This window comes from Miniopterus natalensis, chromosome 2, assembly GCF_054644295.1.
Source record: "Miniopterus natalensis isolate mMinNat1 chromosome 2, mMinNat1.hap1, whole genome shotgun sequence".
NCBI classification, from domain to species: Eukaryota; Metazoa; Chordata; class Mammalia; order Chiroptera; family Miniopteridae; genus Miniopterus; species Miniopterus natalensis.
In genome coordinates, this window is record NC_142082.1 from 38,733,104 (window position 1) to 38,746,247 (window position 13,144).

The 13,144-nt window shown below is 42.9% G+C and overlaps 1 protein-coding gene across 1 annotated transcript in view; it reads left to right on the plus strand.

Moving 5' to 3' along the window:
* Positions 1 to 13,144, plus strand: part of ABCC4 (ATP binding cassette subfamily C member 4 (PEL blood group)) — a 227,153-nt gene that overhangs the window by 178,739 nt on the left and 35,270 nt on the right. Inside the window, exons 22-25 of the mRNA XM_087814273.1 lie at positions 501 to 620; positions 1,785 to 1,895; positions 2,851 to 2,951; positions 4,227 to 4,418. Coding sequence (XP_087670399.1) covers positions 501 to 620; positions 1,785 to 1,895; positions 2,851 to 2,951; positions 4,227 to 4,418 — 524 coding nt within the window. The remainder of the gene's footprint in view (positions 1 to 500; positions 621 to 1,784; positions 1,896 to 2,850; positions 2,952 to 4,226; positions 4,419 to 13,144) is intronic.

Sequence of the window (13,144 nt, forward strand, 5' to 3'; positions counted from 1 at the left end):
AGAGGTTAATAATTGAAGGTGGTGACAGACACATAAGTAGCTAATCCTAATTCAGTGTGGTGAGTACTTTAACAGAAAATTCAATTTAAAACCACAACCGACTCAGAAATTAGTGAACAGTAATCCCCGCCTGGAAGGGAGGTCAGGGAAGAACATGGAGGGAGGCCATGCTTGAGGAGGACCTTGGTGAACAAGTTAGCAAGGAAAGAACTCAGTTATCTAAATCTAGCTATGATTTGGGTCTGCCCAAAGGTAGGGCAGAGAGAAGCTTTTATTCCCAGGTAGTTAAAGGGAAGCATGGTGTGACCAGGAGTTTGAGGGTTGACCTGGAGGGTCCTCTCCAGAAGAGGCATAGTCCCTTCTGCCCGAGGCTGCCCTCTGGGCAGCTCTGGCTATGCTAGTTGTGGGACACGCGACAACAGAGGGCAGGAGGCAGTTGGTTTCCTTGCATCGAGTCTCTCTGACTTTTCCCTGTCGTTGGTCTTTCTCTGCTTCCCCAGCCCGGAGCCCGGTGTTTTCCCACCTATCATCTTCTCTCCAGGGACTCTGGACCATCCGGGCCTACAAAACCGAAGAGAGGTTTCAGGAACTCTTTGATGCACATCAGGATTTGCATTCAGGTCTGTAAGTTTCTGGAAACGACTTCAAAGGATGGGACATGCCACTTCCTGAGGCTTGACCTTCCTCTCAGGTGGCCTTGTTGGCTAGCACTTCTCTCTGCCTCCCCCTCGGACCAGCCCCACATCCTGTCTCTGCACAACTCTGCCCTCTCCTCTCCCTTGGCATGACTCCTCTCAGAATCCTCTCCCCAGTCACACCACTTCTTTCCTCCCCAACTGGCTTGCGTTGTCCTTCATCACCAGACCCTGTGACTTTCTGTCCCTTTGGGGCAGGAGTCAGCAAACTTTTTTTTGTAAAGTGCCAGATAGTAAATATCTTAGGCTCTGTGTGCCATATCGGGTCTGTCGCAACTACTCAACTTTGCTGTTGTAGCACAAACACAGGCAGAGATAATGCATTCGCAAATGACTGTGGCTGTGTTCCAATAAAACTTTATTTACAAAAACAGGTGGTGGGCCATTCCTTGCCCACGGGCCATAGTTTGCCAACCCCTTTTTCAGAACATGTGGGATAGTTTCCTAATTGTCAGATTTGTCACCCATTCGATATATAATATTCTTTACATCAGTGAAGTGTTTTTCTATGGAGAAATTTTAGAATTTCCTCTAAGTTTATAAAATCCTGGTTCATCTTTCCGATCTTTATTATATTCTGAAGATAAAATGGCACGTAGAACGTCATATGCAGATCCCTTTAGTGAGATGATCATTTAGACACAGGCTCCTAAGGCATGAACAGTGTGTGCTGGGCCCTGCAGTAAGTATGAAAGGTGCTGGAAACAAGCTGGGAGGTGCACTCTCTGCTGTGGGAGCACTGGGAACAATCAACCATGTGAGAGGCTGAGCTTCACGTTAAGGCCCAGCTCCGCAAGAAATGCACCAATGAGACTGTTTTTCCATGTCCTCTAGAACTATCTCATTTCTGTTTAGAACCTGAGGGTTGAATTTTTTTCAGTGCATGCTCCCCACAAAGCCACTGTGCTGATTCCTAAGTATATCGCACCCAGCTTTCTGGAATCTTCAGGTCTCTTGGGTGTGTGACTCTGCCGTCCAACTTTATATAAAAGTCTGTAGCTCAACTGAGCAAAATGTTCCCCCTCATTCAGAGCAGTTAATGTGGTCTTTCTCTTTTTTCATTGTGCTTACTATGGTTCACAAACCCAGAGGCTTGGTTCTTGTTCCTGACCACGTCCCGATGGTTCGCCGTGCGTCTGGATGCCATCTGTGCCATGTTTGTCATCGTTGTTGCCTTTGGGTCCCTGATTCTGGCCAAAAGTAAGTACAGATGGGAGTAACTATTTGTGGTATGATTAGAATGTATAGCTGCATTTACAAGTATTAAATTAAACTCTTGCCACCTTGTCTGATGTTGTATACTGTTTGGTTCTAGCAGATTTGTATTAGAGCGTTTGCAGTGTCAGGTTGAGTGTGATTCCGCAGCGTGGCGCACATAGAGGATCGTTGGGGTCTGGATGAGTTTCTTTTATCTTCTTTGAATGATGGGTTGAGACCTACACAAATGTAGCAAGCTGACCCTCTGAGCATCCTGGTAGTGTCTGGTAGTTGTGAGTAGAGAACCAAGTTTACTCTTAAGCATTTTGTCGTCCAGCTTAGGGCTTTAGATTTTAGCTTTAGGACCACTCAAGTGTCTTGGTTGTAGGTACCTAGTGCACGGGGTGGAGAAAGATACTCAGCAGGGAAGAATGTTATCCTCACTGCCACGTGGGTATCAGATGAGCGAGTGTTGGCGTGCATGGCTTGAATTCGCCCTCCCTAACTATTCCATGTTACAACACCAAATCGCAGCATCAAATAACAGAACAATGAGAGTAGTAGTTTAGATTTGAAAGCACTGGCTCTCAGAACCCATTGCTTTGTTTTTAGGTGTTTCCAGCTGTAGTTGCATTGGACCTAGTAAGTGAAATCACATAATGGCCTTTGAAACCACAATGAGGAAAGTCTAAATGATGACTTCTTCACCTGTATCATACTGCCAGGTGTATGCAGTCCTTTTGGAATTAATAAACTCATTTAATAGTCTCTGTGAATTCGCAGTGAGGTTTTTGTGTCATGGTCTCAATCAAAAGATAATAAAAGTGTAGCTATTACTATTATTGTATGCAAAGCGTCTAAATGTTTTAAAGGCGTCTTCCTGGTAAAGTGACAGAAGGAGCCAGACTCAGGGCTAAGAATGAGGCTGACTTGACTCCCCGCCGTCTTCCTTTTCCAGCTCTGGATGCCGGGCAGGTTGGCCTGGCGTTGTCCTACGCCCTCACCCTCATGGGGATGTTCCAGTGGTGCATCAGGCAGAGCGCCGAAGTCGAGAATATGGTAATGTTTATCTTAATGTTCTGAGCCTTTTCAAGTCTCTTTGCCATTCAATAGCATAAAAGCACTTCTTATGTAAAATATTAAAACTGTTATTTTTACATCGTAGCTAACAGAGCTTTTCAGATCCTTCTTCCATCTGTTTAAAGTTAATGTAGAATAAAATATATACATCTTTTTCTCAGTCTCATGTATGCTATGTCAGCAGGTTTTATGTTCCTCATAAGCTGTCTTCAAATGTAATAAAGGTCTCTGTAGGAGGGAGGTTCTGAAATCCCAGAATGCATATAGGCTAATTTCTTAGAGGCCTGTATATATTTTTTTCCTTAATGTGTATTTTCTCGTTCCTGCTTAAAGAAAAATTCATTATTTTTAGGTTGTTTGTTTATTAATTTTAGCATTTAGCATTTTAGCATTGAACACCTGAGTTTGCTGGCATCCCTCCTTTCCGTAGGATAAGCTTCCTCTTGGAATGTGTAGTCAAAAGTGTTGAGTTGTGATTGTTTAGGAGGGCTTTGTCAATATGTAAGGTATTTCCTTTTTTTAAAAAAAAATATATATTGATTTCAGAGAGAGGAAGGGAGAAGGGAGAGAGAGATAGAAACATCAATGATGAGAGAGTCATTGATTGGCTGCCTCCTGCACGCCCCTTACTGGGGATAGAGCCCAAAACCCAGGCCCGGGCATGTGCCCTGACCAGGAATCGAGCCATGACCTCTTGGTTCATAGATCAGTGCTCAACCACTGAACCACACTGGCCAGGCTAAGGTATCTCCTTTTATGAATATTTGCACCTTCTCCTAAAAGGAGGAAAACAATATAAAATATTTTCATTTTGCTCTTCTGATAAAGTAGAAAGTGACTATAAAATGAGGTTTGATGACTACCCAGTTTAATTTGTCTATAACAGACGGCCCTTTTGTAGTATAAATTACTGATTAGTGGCTATAAGTATTCTTTTCTTTGACAAAATCCTCTTTTTTTATTCAGGTATGAAAAGTAGATAAATGAAATCTTAGCATTCATTTCTCTAAGTTCTTTTAGTTTTCATATAATGTCGAGGGAAGTAGCCATAAGTAGAAGTGTCAGAAGACGAGGAACAAGTTTTTAAATCATCCAAATCTTCATCAAACCCCTGCTTCTCTCCTTTGGGGGTGTTGAGACCTGAGATATCCTTAACCAACTGGGCATGAAACCGGAATGGTTCGTTTACAGTCTGTTAACACCCATAAACAAGACCCTCCATTCCTAACCCCCGTGATGTCCTGTGTCTTCCAGATGATTTCCGTAGAGAGGGTGATGGAATACACAGACCTTGAGAAAGAAGCGCCTTGGGAATACCAAAAACGCCCTCCACCCACCTGGCCCCACGAAGGAGTGATTGTCTTTGACAACGTTAACTTCACATACAGTCTAGATGGGCCTCTGGTACTGAAACACCTGACAGCGCTCATTAAATCAAGAGAAAAGGTTTGTTTAAACCACCTTGCCTCTTTAAGATTTCAACTAAAGGTTTAGCTGCTGCGTCTGCTTGTTGGCTGCCTGGTGAATGAGTCTGTTCTTCTGTGGATGCAAATTGGTTATTGGTCAGTCTTTCTTGGAGACTGACCGTGAGTGTGAATGCCAGTGTTTCTCTCCTTGTGGTGTGAGCGGCCTCATGGTGATTGGTGAGCCCTGGGCCCCAAGGCAGGAACTTAACCTGACCCAGGATATGGAGCCAACATCTCGTTACTCATTTCTAAGCCTGGGAAGTCCACCCTGGCCACTTGTCACTAACTCTCCAATATCTAGTTCCTGTCGATTCTTACTTCTTTGTATTTCTCACTCCTCTTTCTCCCCATGATGGCCTTCAGTCGCAGCCCTTCTCTGTCCCTTGGCCCATCCCATGTACTTGTCCTCCTCTAACCCATCCTTTGCTCTCCCACCAGCAGACTGCTTCTCTCTGAGACATAGATTTGACCCCTATGGGTCCCCCACTAGCTCCTGGCCTGGGTGAGGCACTGCTGGAACAATAGCAAGACCCCAGGTCTGCTCCAGCAGGGGCCATGTGTGTGGCCAGCTCTTAGCCACCAAAGAGGATTCTAGAATCCATGACCCAGTCAGGACACAGGAACCAGAGCCCCCAGCTGGAGTCAGTAAAGGGCCCAGAGGCTCACTCAAAATCGATGGAAGGAAGCCCAAGGGGGTGGGGATCATACACATGGGGGACCAGCGGGAAGTTTGTGACCTGGTCCTGCCAGTGTCTAAGTCCACCAGCATTGGGACTTGGGGCCTTAGCTGGGACCAGGGCAGGCACTTAAAGAAGTGGTTAAACCAGAACAGACGAGGCTGTAGAAAACTACTCCCACCTACCCCTCCAGCCTCAATTCCTAACGTGCCCACATCCCCTGCACTCAGCTAGGGTGTAGGTTTTGCCAAAGCATCAGTCCTCCTTGCTCCCTTACCTCAGAGACCCTTCCCTTCCGTCACCTGGCTGGTGAAAGTCTCCTCATTTTCAGAGTCAACTATAATGTATCTGCCTCTGTGATACCCTCAATTCTGCTGCAGCATCTTATATGTTCTTTTAAGTACACCCGTGTTCATAGAAGGATTCGTCCCAGTAGCCAAAAGTTGGAAGCAACCTGAATGTTCATCAAGGGATTAATGGATAAACAAAAAGAAAAAACTGGTAGATCCATACAATGGAATATTATTCAGCCTTAAAAAATGAAGGAAATTTTGACACATGGATGGACCTTGAGGATATTATGCTAAATGAAGTAAGCTTGGCACAAAAGGACATATGCTATATGATTCCACTTATGAGGTTAGTAGAGTAGTCAGATTCACAGAGACAGAAAGTAGAATCGTGGTTGCCAGGAGCTGGGAGGAGAGGCAAGTGGAAAGTTAGTGTTTAATGGGTACAGAGTTGTGTTGCAAGGCAAAAAAGAATTCTGGAGATTGGTTGTATAACAGTGTGAATGTACTTAACACTATTGAACTGTGTACTTAAAAAACAGTTAAGTTTTGGTAAACTTTTTGTTATGTGCATATTACCACAATTAAAAAATAAAAGGCAGCACTTATGCCATGCTTTGTAATTAGGGGTCTGACCTCACAGTACACGGAGGCTTCTTAAGGTCAGGGAGCATCTTATTTTCATCTTTGTTCCCTAGAAAATGGCATCCTACAGGGCACACAATGGATGCCAAGGCTCTGCTGGCTGGGAGAGTGAGTAATATGCAGGTATGAGGCGACCAGTAACAAAAACAGTCAGTCAGGACAGCTCCTGTAAACAACCCATTACCTAGATGTGTTAAATACCTTAAGCACTGCTCTTTTAAGCTCCTTCCACCACAGACCCACTTAGTGGACTATAGCCATAATTTAATGAATGATACCCCTGTGACATGAAAGAATAAATGTTCAACTTAATGCCCAAATGATACCCGAGGAGCAGCTTTAGTGAGTCACGTGGCACACGCTGGCTCCTCATTATTTCCAGCTATATTGTAGGTCAGGAGAAAGGCAAGGACTGCTGTGTCGGGAAAACATTAACTACAGCTCTCCGTAGAGTCCTGTCCCTCAGAGCAGTCGGGGAGGTTCGCTCACTGGCAGACACTGTCCATCAGGTTTCAAGTGCCAGATGCAATTCTGTGAATTTGCACATGACTTAAATTTCCCAGGAAACCATACAGAATAAATTGTCTAAGGAACTCAGTCCTACAACTTAGAAACATAACAGGTTTGTATTCTTCAGTCTAAAAACCCCCAAGTCATAGGATTATCTGAGATTAAAATGTTTGAGGGAAAACTGAATTTGGAGACTGAGTTATGGTAACTGCAGTAACTTGGCTTTTGATTCATCTCTGTCCAACCACAGTATCACCTTTAGCTCCATTTGTGTGTTTAGAGATCGTACCCAGCCATCGTAGTTGTGAATGATTTTGCTTTGCCTGTGAAGATCCCGCATCTCATCTCCACACCTGTACCAGCCCCTGTTGCTCTGGGACACCCTTTTGTCTGGCATTTCACTGAGAGAATGTTCCCAAAGACATGGGAATGTGTCAGCACAGCAGAAATGCTGCTTTATTCCCTTTATTTCCTCTGCTGTCCAGATTCCTGGAAGTTGCAGTAAACAAGAAAGTCTAATAGGTACTAAGCAGGAATCTAATTCACAGAAGAAATAGCAAGTAAAAGAACCAAAATGAGGTAAATAGTACCCTAGGCTTCCTGGTTAGACTCTAAACACTGGCTGCATTTTTCATTTAGATGATTTTGAGGTTGATTTGATCATTTTAGAGAGTACTGGGCCATTTTAAAGCATTTCGCAGCTCTAGAGGTAAATTGATTTTGGTTCATTATTATTTTTTTGCTCAGAGCTCTTACTTGGATAATACATTTTACAGATGTGTACTAGACCTTGCTATAATGTGCAAAAATATTAGTTTTCTACATTTTCTCCTTTTTTACATAATACTTTCTCAGAAACTCCTCCCTTCATTCCCAGATTATCCCACTTCCCATGCCACTTTCTGATTCTTTACTGCTCAGACTGGTTGCAAGGGCCAGCAGCACCATCACCTGGGCTTCTTAGAAATGCAGAATCTGAAGCCCACCCAGAGCTCTTGACTCAAAATCCCACTTGAAAAAGAGCCCCCCCCCCCAATCAAGTTCTCTCCCTAAGGCAGTTTTTGATGACTAATAGCCCATGATTCCCAAGAAATGTCCTTTGACAGTTTGAAATTAAGTTCATGAATTACCCCAACCCCAATGGTTGAGCGCTGTGCTCTAGAAAGTTCTATGTCACTTGCCACCCTACCCTTTTGTTTACAATTGTATTCTACAAATTGTGGATTTATATTGTAATTGAATTCCGTGTGATTCCAAGTTTATGCATTTATTTGCATCTTTTCAGTAAAGTCTGTCTTCTTCACAGGCAGTTTGTATCCTGCTGTCTGGCGTTTTCCACACCAGCCTCCTGCAGAGACCGAGGTGTTTCATCACAGGCTGGGCCCCGCCTGGGCCCCACCTGGCCCAGAGGCATAGACAGCCAGGTGTAGCAATATATTTGAGGCCCTTTCAAAAGTTAGTCTTACTGCCCCAAGCAGGGCACTAAGTGGTGCACATGGTACTGTTTTCCAGATTTTTCTTTCCCAGCCCCAGCTGAGGGTGCCAGTTCTCCTTGTTACAACGAGCCCACCCAACCTTAGGGACCCTCTTTGCCCAGAGATGTCTGCTCTTTCGTCCCACCCACCACATTCTACTCACCCGTGTCCACGTCATGCTTTAACTGTCTGGCAACAGGATCCATATGTTAGGCCAGTTCCTTTAACCACAACTACACCTCTCCCACTTTCTCCCTGCTTGCTAGACAGAAGGACATCATAAGGTGCCAGGCCATCCGGGTGATACGGAGACCATGAGCAGAATGGGCAAGAGGCAGACAGAGCTGGGTTTGAGTCCTGCCACTTCTAGGCTCTATTATTTCAGGCAGGTTAATTGGCCTTACTAAGGCTCCATCTCTCTCTTGCAGAATGGAATAGGACCTAACCTCTAGGGTTGTTGTACAACTTAAACAAGATAAGACATGTAAACCACCTACTAGCCCCGAGACCAGCGCAGAGTAAACACTTGGACAAGAATCGCTGTCGTTATCACAGGGTGTAAAATGAGGATAACCCCTCGCTGGCTGCACACATGGTTGGCTGCTCCTTGAAAGTGAAGGATTGGCTATTTGCAGTTGTATTTATGGTTATAGACCATATTTATGGTTATTTGCTGTGTCTGTCTTCTCTGTTCAGCTTATTGTATACCTAGACAATATGGTGGTAGATTTTCCATAAAAGCAGCCTGAGCTAAACTCTTCAACTCTCTACGAAATGCCTCCTTTGTGCAGGACGCCACAGGTAATACAAATTGTACAAAGGTGAGCCTAATACAGATCCTGCTGTCAACACATGCAGTCCAGTAGGAGAAACAAGGGAATATAAGCATGGCTGCTACATGAGATAGAAGGAGGTCACGGTTTTTAAGGAAGTTTAGAAAAAGACGATATAACGTGTTAGGGACAGGTAGAACGTCTCCGAGGAATTCAGCACTTGAGACAGAATCTGGACATGTAGTTAGGATTTTAGTATCTGGAAATGCATGGGAAAGACATTCCAGGTGAAGGGACCAGCATAAACAAAGGCACCATGTCTTGATTCAATGAATGAAGAACTAGGCACCTGCAGAGTCTGCAGGGAAATGAACTACCGGGTATATAACACTCATTTTCACTCTTAACCTTCACAACTACCTAGTAATCGCAAGGAAGCTGACTTGTGGAGATTAAGGATGGAGAGGTTAGTTGGGACAGTTTTGTATGGAAGACCTCCCGGTACACAGACAAGCACAGAGATGTCCTTGGGAAGGTTAGCCCAAGAAGTAAGTGCACATGGACCATAATGGGAAGACTGGAGGGCAGGAAGCCACTGTCTATTGTGTACTTCTAGCAGAACGTAATGGGGAACATGATTCCACTTTTTGGAATGAAACTCATGTCAGTTAAAACAAAGTTGTAACACCCAGGTTTGTGAATGTGCAGGGAAACGGGTAGGAGTAGAAATGGGTATCATATTTCTGGAGGTAGTTTGGCAGTACTTAATAGCCTCCTTTGAAAATGTTCATACCTGTCTCTCAGCAATTCCACATCTAAGAATTCATCTTAAGGAAATAATTAAGGTTGTTTGCAAAGATTTAATTTCAAGGATATTTAACACAGAGTTATTTATAATAGCAAAACATCTACAAATAGGGGATTTGATGAATAAATGATCACATACTGCAATATTATGTAGCCATTAAAATAAATGTTATGAAATATTAAACAAAAGCAGGTTATAATAATATATTCATATTAATCCCATTTTTGTTTAAATATATGAGCTAGTATCTTTAAGATAACACACACAAGTCCAGAAAGAAAATACATCAACATTTTAAGAATGGTTTTATCAGGGTGCTGGATTTACTGCTAATATTTCTTTACTTTCAAATTTACTCGCAGTGATTATGTTTAAGAAAAGATTTTGTTTTATTTTGTTTTTTAAATGGTAATGCAAACTTGCACACAGGTGATTGACATTATAATGAGAGGATCGGGGTTATGACACATTGCAGAACTAAGATCTTCAGGGCCATGCTGGCATTGGAAAAAGCCAGAAATAAGCTGAATGTCCTGAGCCCAGTGGGGAAGTCAGGAGAAGCTGCTGTTGTGAGTGGGGCATTGGGTATTGATCATGTTGAATTTGATGTATGAAGAGAGATGCAGGTGCAAATGTCTAGCATGTTGGTGGTGGTATCAGAGACCAACCTTGGCCTAGTTGGGGAAACATAAAGGGGCAGTTGCAAAGTAGCTAAAACAAGACTACCTCAAAGCGTCTCTTTGGTGTTATGAATGTAAACTTACTGATATTGGTGACATTCCCTGTGGGCAATAGGTAAAACCCACTGATGGCCTGTGAAAGACTCAGGCTTAGTTTTGATGACCAAACAGCAGAGAGAAACAGAGGCAGTTTCCTTTGAGTTGCCTTTTTCTCATTTTCCTCACTTGAGTTTGGAGCTCCCAGTCCTGTGGTCATGAGCAGCCCTTGGTGCCCTCTGCCACATTGAGGCCATTTACCCGAAGTCTACGAATGTTCCCGTTTGAACGGCTGGATCCGTTTCAGGAGAGCTGATAGCACAGGAACATCCACATTCTCAGAGACACGGTTCTTGCCCACGTCTTTATGTGCGTTGATTTACCTAAGAGATCACCAGAAATGCAGAGAAACACACCCGGGCCGTGCATATATGCACTGGGACCCACCTATAAGCAGAAAATGGCCCAACCTGTAAAATATAAAGGAGGGCTACCGTAAGGTACAACGTGGCCTCAAGATAATAAGATTAGCTAAAGCCATTTTTCTTCCATTTAATCTCCATAAAGATAAATTTGTTTTTTTGAGAGAAAAAGATTGCTTGCCTCCCCACACAGTGTCCCCCTGAGAGCGCTCCCTAATGAATTCCTGAATGGTAAGCTCCTCTGAGCCAGCTTCCCAGGCAACCCAGCCAGGGAAGGAAGTGTGAACGAAGATGAAGATATATATAAATTTGGGAAGGAAGGATTTCAGACCTGATATGTTCTGTTTTCTTCAGTAAAATTGGAGACAAGGTCATTTCAGAAGAGAAAGGGATGCCCCCTGGCCAGTGTGGCTCAGCCAATTGCAGCGTCATCTGTACAACAAAAGGTGTCGCGTTCAGTTCCTGGCCAGGGCACATATCTAGGTTGCAGGTTTCATTCCCAGGTTGGGGTTGGGGCTCGTGCGGGAGGCAACCGATTGATGTTTCTCTCTCTCTCTCCCTTCCTCTCTCTAAAATCAGTTAAGTAAGGGATGCACTCTAATCCTTGCAGTGTTGTAGTGTTAGAGGAAAATTAAAAAGAACTCACCTTCCAGCAGTGGGTAAATGGCTGAGTAAATTCTGACATATCATTTGGACAAAATATGTAATTAAGAAAACGATGTGTCAACATAGAAACATTGTGGCTCAGTGGGAATGAGGAGACTCAAATCTACAGAAGAGGTTTGAAACTGGTTTAGAAAAGCGGGTTAGGGTCTGCCCAGTAGCCTGATGTTCCCATTCAGCTAGTCGTGTGATTATTGCCAGTAATTTTGACATGGAAGCAGCAACGAAGACAAAAAAACCCAAAATTAATACAGTAAGAAAAACAATGCAGTCAAGAGAGAGGGTGTAGTTATAGTGGTTCAGGGCCTAGATGCTATAATCAGGGTCTGGAGTTCAAACCCTGGAACCCGCATTTAAGAATTAAAGGTGGGGCTGACTTCTCAGGTGTGCAAGAATGCCATTCAGAGTCCTGGTCTCTGAATGGTCTTGTGTTCTGGTTAAAAGCCCTGCTGACACTGTCTTGAAATTCTTATTTATCTTCAAACATGTGTTAAGTCTGATGGGACAATGAGACATGCATGTGAGCAGAGGACATGTGCACATGTGTGCGGCCCTCCTTACTTACTGCCTCACTTGCATATAAAAAATGATTTATTCTTTTTTGAAATGCCATTATTGATTTTACAATTAAGCTTTAAATCTTTGGAGGTATTCAAATGAGAAAATATATATAGTTCCCACCATATAATCAGTGCTCAGAAAGATTTAGTTCTTCTGTGTTTAAAGCTATGAGTTCTTTAAATCTACTGAATTAATTTACAAATAATTGAAAGCATGTCTTATGCCCCTCATTGATTCCAGATTCCTAAATAGAGATATCATCTCTTGGGAAGGCTCCCACCAGGGAATTTTCAGTTGGGCAAGCTCATTGATTTAGAAAAAACAAAAACAAATAAACAACCCCCTTCCCCCCAAAACACACCAGTTTCTGCAAAGAGATTTAAATGCACACATATAAAAGCCAGTTTTTACAATACTGTTTCATTCCTGACCAGCATTTTATGTGCATTATATTGATTCTTTGATCTTATTGTCAGGGCACTTAATTTCTCTCTGCTTTGGTTTTAATAACTAGACTGATACTTGACACGTTTCTTTCCCAAGGGGCAATTTATAACTATTAATTGGTTTGTAAAATGCCTTTTGAACCGCTGAGATGAAAGGCCTCATATAAATAGCAAATGTTACTTATGTTGTTGTTGTTGATGACGATTTCATTATGTGTATTTTGGTTACTTGCTACTGTCTTTTAAGACATAGACCTGCATTTTAAAATTTTAAGATGTTTCCTTTCAACACAGAACATAACCATACATTTAACATCCAGAGGTGATTTAGTTTCTTTATCAAACAACAATTCCTCTTAAAACCTAGAACTCTGGGAAAGGAATACTTGTCTATGTATAACACTTCTGACTTGACTTGTTGGCATCTCAGTAAAATTACCCAAGAAATTCTCAAGGTTCAAAGCACCCAGGCACAGTAATAAAGCTAATTTCAAAGCTGACTTCTCATCGACCACCTAGAAGACTGCTGGTTTTTCACTGCTAGGAGATTGAGTGTCTTATTTTTTAATTTTTTTATTTTCTTCTTTTAATCCTCACCCAAGGATATCTTTTCCATTACTTTTCAGAGAGAGTGAAAGAGACAGAGAGAGAGAGAGAGAAACATCGATGTGAGAGAGGCACATCGACTGGTTGCCTCTAGCACCGGCCCCGACTGGGCTG